This window comes from Cajanus cajan, chromosome 2 (genome assembly GCF_000230855.2).
Source record: "Cajanus cajan strain Asha chromosome 2, NIPB_CcT2T_4, whole genome shotgun sequence".
Classification (NCBI taxonomy): domain Eukaryota; kingdom Viridiplantae; phylum Streptophyta; class Magnoliopsida; order Fabales; family Fabaceae; genus Cajanus; species Cajanus cajan.
The window spans coordinates 70,458,266-70,471,339 of NC_138518.1; the positions used below are offsets into that span (position 1 = coordinate 70,458,266).

A 13,074-nucleotide genomic window follows, 5' to 3' on the forward strand; every position below is an offset into this window, starting at 1 on the left:
AAAAATAGAGACCCAATAATAAAGAAGAAGACAAATGGTCGTGGAAAAGTAACTCGTGTGTGAGGAAGGAAGGGATTAAAAAAAATATAAGGCAACATATAAAATACACACAAATTTTTGTATTCAATACAAAATTAGTTATATCTATATTTATCAAAATGTCGGTCTCTTCTTTAAAATCAATTATAATATAATTTATTTTTAAGTCTAATTTCATAGTCTTTTTGCGCACCAATGTTCTTATAAAAAAAAAGTCATATTTTAGACAAAATTTTAGATAATTTGTTAGTAAAAAAACATTTAGAATTAGAAACCATTTTTTAAACTAATTTTGGTTTAATTTAAATCTTAAGAACACACAAATAATTCCATTTAGTTTAGAGTACAAGAATAATTCAATTTTGAACATCAACTCAATTTATTTCAGTTTAGATTGCAATTCGGTTCATCATAAAATCAACAAATAGTTCAATTCGATTTGTTTGAATCATTTTTTAGTTTAGTTTAATTTGAGGGAACTATTTTTCCAATTCAATTATTAAAAGTCCAACTCAATTTATTTTAATTTGTTCATTCTTAAGTAAAAGGAACAAAAATAAAATTATAATAATTTGTATAAGAACTAAAACATAAAAATAGTGAGAGTATAATAATTAAATGAATATTTCAATCTTTGTTAATTCATAAGATTTGTCAGTTGGATATAAAATAAACTATGTTGAAAAATAAATATCTATCTTATGTGTGTTTACATGATAATAACTTATATTTTTTAATTATATTATCCTAGACTCAAATCCCAACCATGGATATAGAATAAATGTACTAGGATGGAAATATCCACTTTATATACACTTGTAACTCACAATTCTTATTAAGGATTTTTTTTTGTTACATCTGAGAGGAAAAAAGACAAAAGACAAAAGACAAAAATGAAACACATTAAATAAAACTAAAACAATACTAGCCTCAAGCCAGTTCCTAAGCTCGGGGCACTTCAGTACCTAGCGCATCAACAACTAATAACAAGTGCAAATCTATTGGAGCCTTTTCCACCAGGTGGAATCTTCCAAGCATGTTGAACCCTTTCTTATTAAGTAGTTTGCACAAAAATCTCCATCCACCTCTAACCCAATAATCGCGCCCTAATCTCTCAATGCACAACACAAACAAATATAGAGATAATGGATCTCCTTCCCTCAAGCCTTGTTTACGGGCAAAAGGACCAATTTTGTTACCATTCCATATTAAAGAAATCGAAGAAAAAGTTATACCATGCATGATGAGAAAGACAATAATCTCCAAAAACCTAAAGATCCTTAAAGTTTGTTTAAGAAATTGTCTGTCTGCCCTATCATAAGTTTTTTCAAGATCTAGTTTTAGAATCGTATTTCCCTTATTATTTTTTGATGTTTGGATATCATGAATTATCTCCTAAAGAACAATAGAATTATACTAAGTACATTATCCCGGAACGAAACTAATCTAAAAAGGACTTACCAAATTAGCCAAATATAGATGCAACTTGCAAACCAAAACTTTTAAAACGATTTTATACACTACATTGCACAAAGAGATTGATTTAAATTCCTTGAACTATGTAGGGCGATCCTCTTTTGAAATAAGTATTAGGAGAACTTTCGCTATACTTACAACAAAAGTGTTTGTTTGGAAAACATTTTGTACTAACCTCTATACATCATTCCGGAACCCTCCAAACAACCCCCCTTCCCCTCCCCTCTCTTCCCCTCCCTTCCTTGCTAATTATTAAAAGTCCAACTAAACTTATTTGAATTTGGCCTATCCTAAATAAGAGGAACAAATATAAAATTATAATAATTTGTAAAGGATTAAAACATAAAAATCGTAAGTATAATAATCAACTGAATATTTTGATCTTTGTTAATTCATAAGATTAGTCAGTTAGATATAAATACTCACCTTATGCATGCTCATGCGATAATAATTTGTATTCTTTAACCACATTATTCAAGATTCGAATCTCGATCTTAAGTATGAAATAGTTATGCTGAGAGAAAAATATTTATTTTGTATGCACTTACAAATTCACAATTTACAATGAAAATTAATCACCGCTTTTAGTAGTGAATATTTTGTACCAATATCGTAATTAAAAAAAAAGTAAAACTTAAATATGTTTTAATCTTTAAATTTGGAGTGAGTTTATTTTTGGTTTTCCAAATTTAAATTTTGTTGATATAATTTTTAATTAAAAAAATGAGTCTATTATAAATTTTTTCATTAACAAAAGTACAACAAATGAATTTTGTGTGATGCAATTCAATAACATATAAATTTCACGTGACAAATATACTAATAAATTTTGGGTATATGAAGTTAAATATTTTTTTTTTTCAATTTGTAAAAATTAAAAAGATCAATGTAGAATTGGAAGAATTAAAATAAATTTATGGCAAATTTAAAAAGACTAAAAATAACTTTGTAAGGGTGTAATTCCTTTAATACCCCGTGTTCCCGAAAGTGTTTTTCTTAAAAAAAAATAGCAGTAATAAGTACTTGGGAAAGAAATAGGTTTGGTTTGTAAGGGGAAGAGGAAGAGGAAAATGGGACTGGGACTGAGCGCGACGGCGATCGGAGCGTTACTGGGTTTGGGTACACAGATGTACTCCAATGCTCTCCGGAAACTCCCCTACATGCGCCGTATCTATTCTCTTCTCTTTCTCCTTCTCCTTCTTCTCGCCAATGCTAATTCAATTCCCTTTTTCACTCGTGTTTTTTTCATGTAGATCCGTGGGAGCACGTCATCGGAATGGGTTTGGGTGTTGTGTTCGTGAACCAGCTTTTCAAATGGGATGCCCAGTTGGAGATTGACCGCGACAAGATGATCCAAAAGGCCAGGGACGCCAACGAAAGACGTTACATAGGTTCCCTTTCTTTTCCGTCCCAAACATTTATTTTTCTCTTATTAACTTATTTGGTCTCATTAGGTGGAATTGTTAGGGAACTGAAGCTGTTTTTCCCTTTTCTCAATGTTAGAATTAGACAAGTGATTTTTGGAAGATTTGCTCGTAAATTACTATGGCGGTTGGAAATATTATATTAGAATATGATTGATTCTTTTTTATGTTAGTGGCTTGGATTTTGTGGTAAATGGAAGTACAAATTTTGTTTCTTCCTTAGGAGTATGTATGAATAAACTTTTCCTTAGGCAATTTTAGGAGAAACAAAATAAGAAAATTAAATGAAATTAACTTCCCCATAAGTTGAAATTAGCTTATATACAAGTTAAAAACATATTTTGGAGAAACTGATATGAGAGAGCTTCTTCAAATTGACTTATACATAAGTTAATTAACTTTTGAAGAAGTATATTTTATTTTCCTTTTTATTTTCATCTTTCTGGCAGTGCTTGTGGAGAAGTTTATCTAAATAGGTCTTTGATGGATGATTTTATTGGAACGCCATAGTTTTGGAACTTGTGATAGCTAATAAGCTACTACAATTTTAATGCAATGGGATGACTTACAGTTTATTGTAATGCATGGTGAAATTTTGGTGAGTAGCCCCGCTATGTAATGCAATTCATCTGTTGCTTCGAAGACCTGATTGCTCCAGCTATAAATTCTATTCTTCTCAGTTCTCACGCTTTTTCTTTGTGTTATTCAATTATTTTGTGTGCTATTATGTGTGGTTGAATTCTTTTGTGGGCTATTATGGTGGGTTTTGTGAATGTGGTCCATTTTATTTTTTGTGTGCTCTTATTTGATTGGTCTGTAGTTCTCTGTTAGCTTTTCAACTCAAGAATTTTTTATTTATTTTTTATCATCATTCAATTGTTTGAATATTTTAGAATTTCTTATGGCAATTTCCAGAACATGTTCCTTGTTAACAACTGAAGTATTTATGCTTTACATGTTTTGGGATTTCCAGCTGCTCCTTAACTGAATGCTTTGGATATGGTGTTTTTGCATTATCAATTTATTACCTCATTGCATCTTATTTATTTTTTATTTTTGCATCGCAGAGGAAGATGATGATTAATACATGTCTTCAAGGACTGCAGCAGTTGGCGAAAATAATCATGAAATATGTTAAACTCGTTGCCTTTGTTTCTGATTTCATGGTGCTATGTTTGTAAGTTAAGTCTGTCGAAACATTTTCATGCTAATCAACCTATTTTTGTGCACTAGCTTTTGCAAGCAGTGAAACTGTTACATGATAATGTTCTGGCCTTGTGGCTTCATTGGTAATAAGATTAAATCCCATGACTTGCTTGACTGTAATATCACGGGAACTGTGACTTCAATACCTCTTATCTATTGTGTGCATTCCTTGAGTTTATTTTGGAGAATAAAACATCCCGTGGGACCTGGCATTGGCATTTATAAAATATTACAGCCTAGCAGCGGTTTTAAAAGAATGCCTTGTTTTGGGGTTTTATTGTTCCCATGTAATTTTTGTTTTTGAAAAATGCTAGATAGCAAGATTTTATCTTACCAAAGAATGTGTTGGATGAATAGGTAATTCTCATCACTGGTTATCTAACAGTCGCTCTTCAATCTTGACAAATTGTGATTGAGTTCTATCAAAACATTCTGGCTGTGTAGCTGTATTATTTGTTTACACTGCTGAAGTCAATGGTTTATATGTAAATTAAGTTATATATGCATTTTGAAGTGACAGCTATGGTTTGTCTCTTGATGATAAGTAGTGTAATTTTTTGGGCAAGGCATTTTTGGATATCATGCAAAACATTTTATTAGCCTCAGTTGTGGTTAATGTTTTAAAAGGTGTTATAACCAGAAAATTGCAAACACATTTTTAGTTTCAATACTGGAAAAACTTTGGATTCTGTGTGCTGTGCTTTAAGACTTGATTCGTGCTCCAAGACTTCTTAATGCTTATTTGCGTTTCATTTTTTTTTTAACGTTTGTTTTCCGGACATTTTTTTTTAACATTTACGTTTGTTTTTAAAAGGCTGGGGCTGGGGTGGGTATGGTGATTTATTTCCTAGTTTCCTTTCTCTTTAAAGCTTTATATATATATATATATATATATATATATATATATATATATAATGACACTGTCAAATTAACTTGCATTAGTTTAAATTTTATAAGTTTAGGAGTCTCGAAGAAAATATCGATATTTGAAAGGAAAGAGAGAACACTCGATTTCTATTCATCTTTATCTTCAAACCATCGTACGCGAAATAGTTTTCGAATGAAACACGACGCCGAAGTGCCCAAATCACTCGAACAAGATGCGACTCATAATTTTAAATTCAAGAGCCGATCAACATTACTGAGGGATGAAACCATTGAAAAATAGTAGTACGTACGTGCTACCAATTCTGGCCGTTAGTTAATAACAGCAACCATGTCAATGTCTATACAGAGAGTCTAAATAATCTAATAACAAGAGGTACAAATCTCCCACAATGTTAGGATTTATTTCAATCCTCTGGAAATAAAATCACTTGTAATGATTCAAATTCAGTTTCTCAAAGTCCACCATCCCGTTGTTGAAGACATGGAGGAGAAGATCACAGACTTTCCTCGAAGATGGCCTCTGCTGTGGTGTAGTTTTCGTGCACTGTAAGGCTATTTCAAGCACTTGGAATACAGCAAATTCTTCGCCAGGTAAAAGAGGTTTCAGTTCAGGATCTACCAATTCCTCACGGGCAGAGCCATGCATATTAATGTACATCTCTACCCATCTCACCATGTCCATCTCAGCTCCAAAGATTTCATTTGTTGGCATTTTACCGCTGACAAGCTCCATAAGCACAATTCCCATGCTGTAAACATCACTTTTCTCTGTTGCATGTAGGGAGAATGCATACTCTGAAAGTAAAGCCAATATTAAACAAGTATGTTCAGTGATTGATGTTAGACAAGAAATAATGTAAGATCAAGATCAATTCAAAGTTCAAACCAGCGGTTTGATCGCTACCTGGAGCTATGTAGCCATAAGACCCGGCAAACCAAGAATTAGACTCAGTATTGGAATCATAATTCTCATTTAGTGCTTTTGCCAGTCCAAAATCTCCCAAGTGTGCCTCCATTTTGGAATCTAGCAACACATTGCTGGATTTGATGTCCCTGTGAATGATCTTTGGCACACAATCATGATGGAGGTACTCCACACCTTGAGCTAATCCCACAGCAATTTTGAGTCTTGTCTCCCAATCAAGGCTCCTCTTTACTTTGCTTGCCTTGGCTGGTTGCCCATGAAGCCAATCCCATACGCTCCCATTCTCCATGTACTCATATATCAGCAGATTCCAACATGCTTCTTTGTTTCTGTTGGTACAATATCCTATTAGCTTCACCAGATGTCTATGCCTGATCCTCCCTAGTGTCTTAACTTCTCTTATGAAGCTTTTGTTTAACAGAAATTCGTCTTTTGTTGAAATCTTCTTGACAGCCACTGTCTCTCCAGTGGCCAATTCAGCTTTGTATATTTTCCCTGAACCTCCTGAACCAATCATGAAGTCATCACTTAGGTTGTTCGTGGCATCCATGATGTCTTCCCATCTGAAATCTCTCTTTCCAGCAGCATTTAGTTGGAACAGTGGTCTTCTCTGTGCTTGTGATGAAGAGGAAGAGTAAATGTAATTCACTTCACTGGCTTTCCTGCAAAATTCTTGCTTGTTTTTGGAGAAAATTCTCACTGCAAGTATCAAAAGTGCAATTGCAGCTAAAGTTGAAATGGAAGAGATTATCACTATTGATGACTCGTTTAGGCCTGCACTCCCGGAAGCATCATCACGCTGGCAGCGATCAAGAGGGCTTCCACAAAGATGTTGGTTTCCTTCAAATGCTTCGCCTGGCCAGCGGGAGAACTGCTTATCCAATTTTCCTTGAAGGCTGTTGTAAGAAAGATCAAGCTTTCCCAAACTGCTCATTTCCCCAACTTCCGGAGGGATTTCTCCAGTGAGTTGATTGTGTGAAAGATCAAATGCTTCTAACTTTGACAGTGTCCCAAGAGAAGGTGGGATGTGACCTGAGAGATTATTGTAACTAAGGTCTAAAATGATTTGAAGATTTTGAAGTTTTCCAATCTCAGCTGGCATCTCACCATTGAAGCTATTGCTGGAGAGCTGGAGCTCATAAAGCTTGCTCAACTTACCTATCTCTGGAGGGATTGGTCCAGAAAACTTATTGTTGTGAAGTCTGAGGACATTAAGGTATGCAAGATCGCCAATATCAGCTGGGAGACTTCCGTTCAGAGAGTTGTCATTTAGAGAGAGAACTAGCAACTTGGAACATTTGAATAGGCCTAATGGAAGAGGTCCAGAAAAATTATTGGAAGAGAGCTTAAGCTCTCCCAACTGAGGCAAATTTCCAAGCCATGAAGGTATTTGTCCAAAAAGAAGGTTACTGTTTAAATCAATATAACTCAGTTTGTTGCACAACGAAAGCTCAGTTGGTATTGGTCCAGTGAGTGAATTCCCTGAGAGGTCTAACAATGACAGCTCAGGGATTTTTCCCAATGTTCTTGGAATTTCACCAGAAAATTTATTCTTACCTAATCTTAGTCTCTCAAGGGATGGCGAGTTTCCAATTTGAGATGGAATTTCACCGTCAAACTCGTTGTTGGTAACATCGAAAGAAAGAAAAGATTGGGAGCTACACAATGCAACCATACTACCATTCAATCTGTTCTTTGAAAGATTCACTCTGGTCAAGTTTGCTACATTTATCAGTTGGTGAGGGAGGTTACCTTCAAGAGAATTGTTGTAGAGCATGAGCTGTTGCAATGCCGTGAGGAATCCAAAAGTTGCAGGAATTGCACCTGAGAGCTGATTGTCAGCCAAATCCAGAATGTTCAGCTTATTACAATTACCCAAGGTGGCTGGAATCTCACCCACAAGCTCATTCTGTCTAAGGTGAAGGAAATTCAACTCTTTCAGCCTTCCAACAGTGATGGGAATTTCCCCACTGAAATGATTTCCGAAGAAATCAACCATTTGCAAGCTAGAACAATTACCAATCTCCATAGGTATAGCCCCTGACAATTGATTATCATAAAGATACAAAATTTCCAAGTTGCCAAGCATTCCAATCTCTCTTGGCAGAGCACCTTGCAAATTGTTGTGAAACAAAGCAAGAGTCTGCAAGCCACTGAGGTTCCCTATGAAGGGAGAGATGGAACCAACCAAGCTGTTATTGTTCAGCAAAAGATCAGTTAGCCCCTGCAACCCGTAAAGCTCAAGAGGTATGGACCCATTGAGTGCATTGTTGGACAAATCAAGTTGCTTCAGTTGCTGGCACTGACTCAACTCAGCCGGAATCTCATCATAAAGTCCACTTCCTGACAGCATCAAGTGTTCCAAACTTGTTGCATTGGAACATATGGTTCTTGGTATGACACAATTAAGGTTGTTACCAGACAGAACCATGTAAGCCAGCTCACCCATGTTGCCTAACTCCTCTGGGATTCCTCCACTGAGCTTGTTCATTGACAAGTCCAGATTTTGAAGATTACCCAGTTGAGCTAGAGACGGTGGAATAGCACCCTCGAGCTGGTTCCCCATGAAGTTCAGGTAAACGAGTTCACTCATGTCACCGAGTTGACTCGGAATCTCCCCTGATAGGCTATTGTTGGCAAAGTTGAGAATTTGCAGATTCCTGAGTCGACTCAGTTCACTCGGGATTGAGCCATTGAGTTTGTTGTTAGCTGCAGTGAAGATGGTGAGGCTTGAGCAGTTCCCCAACTCGGTCGGAATCGGACCCATCAACTCGTTGTCCTGCAGAATCAAATTTTCCACGAGACTGAGTTGACCGAGTTGACTCGGAATCGACCCGGTGAGACCACAGGAAGCCAAGCCGAGGTTGACCAGGTTGACCAATTTTCCAAGAGACGCGGGAATCGTTCCCGTTAGTGCATTGTTACCGAGTCGCATGACTCGGAGACTCGTGAGCGAGCCAAACTCAGTGGGTATATGACCCGTGAGTTGGTTGGAGAAGAGAAGAAGAGATTCCAAGGAAGTGAGGTTAGAGAGATTAGGTGGAATGGGACCCGTGAGGCTGTTGGAGGAGAGATCAAGGTGGAGCAGGTTTTGCAAATGACCGAGTGAAGGTGATATAGACCCGGTGAGTGACGAGTCAGAAAGGTTGAGACCCACCACTTGCACCGAGTCACCATCTAAAGGGTTTGACTTTGTGTTCAATTCACACGACACCCCTCTCCAACTGCAGTAGTCAGTGTTATCCTCTGACCAATCACTTAGAACATTTTTTGGATCTTCAACAAAAGACTTCTTCACTTCCAACAACACTCTCAAGGTAATGTCACTGTCTGAATTGCCCTGACCAAGGACTAGTAGCATGGGAGAAAAACACCAAAGGAACAAAACTACAAGTGTTGAAAACCTCACCATTTGTTTTACAACTTTGAAACACTAACAAGCTTATTCAAAGTGGGGATTCTTTGGTTTTAAGTTTCCAAAAAAAAAAATGTTCCTAGTTATGAAGGTGATAGCAGAGTAATATTATGGTTTTTGGGGTTGGAGTTGGAAGATGGGGTTGGTTGCTCTCGTGGTTCTTTTTATGTGTGTAAATGTGTAGGTAGATGGATGCATGGCAAGGCATGCGTTGGAGATGAGATGGTATGTGCTGCATGCTTATTGCTAGAAAGCATAAAAATGGGTGACTAATGATAACAAAACATTTTAGTCAAGCTAGCACCTTGAGTTGCAGTTAATGTTCAGAGGGAGAGTCAAATGAAGAGATAAGCTGATAATGAGAAGAGAGGTCAACAATCAACATGGGAAATATAAGGAAAGGAAAAAGTCCAACAATAAATATACCATAATAAAGAGAGATGTGTCATGTATGGAATGCAACAATGGTCAGATATTGACTCAGAAGAAAAGAAACAAGAAATAGAATTGAAAAGTATTAGTAGTATGTCATGAAGATATGGGGTTAGAGGAGGAGGATGCAGTAGTTGGATAGAGGAATAGTTGTAATTGCTTTATTAGTGTCGTGGCTCAACATGAATGAGAAAGTGAGCAGTTCAATAGCAACACCCCTTTTTAAAACTTTATGAACTGAGTTTAGGTATTTGGCGTTGGTATTGGTAATCACTATTCCTAAGATAAGTTCATATAGTTTTCTTCACATTATTACTATTTTTACTTCTCTTCATCAAAACAATCAATCTTACGTTAACATTAATAAAAAATAGAAATAAAGACCTCTGTTCAGTTTACGCTACGACCAAACAAGAGAAAATTTAATTTGAATTTTATATTTCTTGTCTTTCTTTTTGGTTTGAGTTACCAAACCTGATGTCCTTTTGTATCGTTTCATCTTTATTATTGGTTGCACGTAACCCTTTTGCCTACTCCAAAAGCCTTTTTTAATGTTTTGTTTATACTCAATAATGTTACTGTTGTCCTAATTGACGATAAAACATGTTAATTAATTCATGTTTTTTATACTCTTGGTTTGTTTATGTCCATGGCTTCATACCAATCCTCTAAACATGAATTTTAAATTTAATATGGATTGATAACTCGACCATTTATAAATTATACGCCTATTGAATTTCGAACTTGTTATTCAAGTGTTAACACTTTTGTAGTCTTCTTTCACTATAGTCAAATTTAAAATTTTATTTATAAAATTTGAGACAAGTTTTACTCGATAGTCTTCTTTCAAAATAGTCAAATTTAAAATGTTATTTAAAAAGTTTGAGACAAGTTTTACTCGAATGATTGAGTTGTTAAATATGGGTGTTACTTTGAAAACTAACACATATGATGATTCCATTGGGCTCCATCAAGTCTTATCAATGTGTCGTTTTATTCCATTATACCAAAATGAACGAACATGAGCAAAGCGTACTCTACTTGTGATCATATATTAAAAGAAATCTATTGGGATGGAAAACCTCTAATTAATGCAACAAAGTACATAGCCTATTGCTCTTCAAAACTTATCCAATATATGCTTCCCGGGCCTATGCAATCCATCGTAAAATTAGTGACCCAACATTCATGAAAATTATAAGTATTCAAAATCAAACCAACTTAAAAAGAAAAGTGCAAATTGATAAAAAAAAAAATTGAAAACAGATAGAAAATTATATAAAAAAAAAATTAGCAGTTTAATTCAGGTTTCAAATGACTTTTAAAGTAAAAAATGGAACTAAACTCCATTGCAAACATCACAATTTTCCTATTAAGACTTGTCTAATGCCTTTTGTTCATATTTATCCTCTTAAACATTTAGGCCTAGCTTCTCTGTATGAGCATCTGCTTAATGCATGTGAACCATCCTGGTTGGTCCCTCCCCTCTGAAATCATAAATCATATAGCATAACCCTTTCATATCTTAACTGTAAAGTGCTTCTCCAAATATTTTGTCTTTTCAAGTATGGTTCACCATTCAAATTCCATATTATTGTATCATTTCAAAGAAAAACTTTTAAAAGATGAAGGTTATTGGTTAGTCTTGTTTTCATTTTTTATTTTATATATTTTTTATTAATGTGAAATATTCATTAATTTTATCAATAACTAATATTTATCAATAAATTTAGTTGCTCAATTTTAGTAGCCTCTTTTCATTAATTAATTAATATATATATATATATATATATATATATATATATATATATATATATATATATATATTATCTACTAACATCAAATCCAAAATTTTATTTGAAATATCTGAACTTAGTTTTATTCAAATCGGCTTGATTTCATTTAAGAACAAATAAGAATATATGTGACTAGTCATGTCACAAATATCTTCTCCTGTGATGGACAACAAATAGGTACGTGAGATTATATTCTCTGGTTATTATGGATAACTATATCTCTATACCTTTTGTTTTCCTTCTCAATATATATATATATATATATATATATATATATATATATATATTATTTACGTGAGAATTTACATGAGAATTAGCTTAAAAAATATATTTCAAAATTAATATAAATTTTAATTACCAATTTTTTATTCATATTTAAATAAAAAAATTTTAAACTAATGATCTAACTTTTCATTTTTAAAAGTAAAGTTCTATGAAGACTTTAGAAAAACTTTTCTCAATAAGTTTTTTAAGTTGACTAAATAAATACTTATTTAATAAGGTTTTTTAGCGGTTGGTTAAATAATTTAACTAAATATTTATTTAGTAAGCTTTTTTTTTTTTTTTTTTTTTTTACTTATTACATGAAGTATAAGGACAAGATTTATTATAATTTATTAAAATAAGCTGGAAAGCGTTAACTTTAATAACTTAGTAGTTTTCATAAAAATTATTAAAGTAAATCAAAAGAACAGATAAATGGTTGATATGAGTAGTGAGGAACTTGAGTCTCTTAAATAAAATGAGGTGTCTTTAAAAATAACTTATTTAGAGATATAATAATTATTTTGAGCATTTTTTAATACAATAGAATTTAATTTTAATCAATTCTTATATATTAAACACAAATTTCTATATGAAAGTATTTTCAAAAAAATTTCTTAGAAAACGTTTATAATTTTTTTTAACTCTTTATATAATTCAATTTTTATTTATCATAATTATTTATGATTTAAATACTAATATTTTAAAATAAATTATAAAAAATACTTTTTTATAATATAAGTTATTTATCATAAATATTTTATATGTTTAAAATATTTATGCATATATTTTTTTAAATATAATTTATATATTTAAATATAATATTTTTATATATAATTTATTATAAATTTTAGTTATATTATATATAATAAATATGCATGTGTATTTTATATGTCAAAATACTAGTTAGTAATTAAGTCAATCTATCCAACTTTTTTTTAAGATACCGTTGATCTTAAGTAAAATTCTATTAATTTTACTTTTTAAAAGTTTTTGTTTTAGCTGAAGGAACAGATCATATTACATGAAATTGTTAATATTATTTTTATAAATAATATATGTATTTATAAAGAATTAAAATTCTTCTTATTTTACAACTTCATTTGATAAAAAAAAACCTTAAGATTTTTAAATCTACCTTTATTATATGTTGAAAAAAGAAAAGAAAAGAAAGAGGGCCTTAAGACGTTGTCCTATTGCAACGTTGAA

At 33.0% G+C, this 13,074-nt stretch overlaps 1 protein-coding gene and 1 long non-coding RNA gene across 2 annotated transcripts; one reads left to right on the plus strand and one right to left on the minus strand.

Moving 5' to 3' along the window:
- The first annotated feature begins 2,515 nt into the window (after nt 1-2,515).
- On the plus strand, nt 2,516-4,265 carry LOC145954510 (uncharacterized). The gene is made up of 3 exons (XR_014431751.1): nt 2,516-2,682; nt 2,769-2,906; nt 4,007-4,265. It is a non-coding gene; the product is annotated as an uncharacterized LOC145954510 (long non-coding RNA).
- A 1,086-nt stretch (nt 4,266-5,351) lies between these two features.
- GSO1 (Leucine-rich repeat transmembrane protein kinase) lies at nt 5,352-9,983 on the minus strand. Its single transcript, XM_020351704.3, has 2 exons — nt 5,938-9,983; nt 5,352-5,828 (listed from the first exon to the last, which is right to left on the minus strand). The coding sequence occupies exons 1-2, from the start codon at nt 9,368-9,370 to the stop codon at nt 5,458-5,460; spliced, it is 3,804 nt and encodes a 1,267-aa protein (XP_020207293.2). The 5' UTR covers nt 9,371-9,983; the 3' UTR covers nt 5,352-5,457.
- Between the last annotated feature and the right edge of the window lie 3,091 nt (nt 9,984-13,074).

What these genes read in the sequence shown, in the direction of transcription:
- GSO1 (XM_020351704.3), bottom strand. Translation starts at nt 9,370, where the DNA reads ATGGTGAGGTTTTCAACACTTGTAGTTTTGTTCCTTTGGTGTTTTTCT. An exon ending in TTATGGCTACATAGCTCCAG is followed by an intron (nt 5,829 to 5,937) that starts GTAGCGATCAAA and finishes CTTTACTTTCAG; the next exon opens with AGTATGCATTCTCCCTACAT.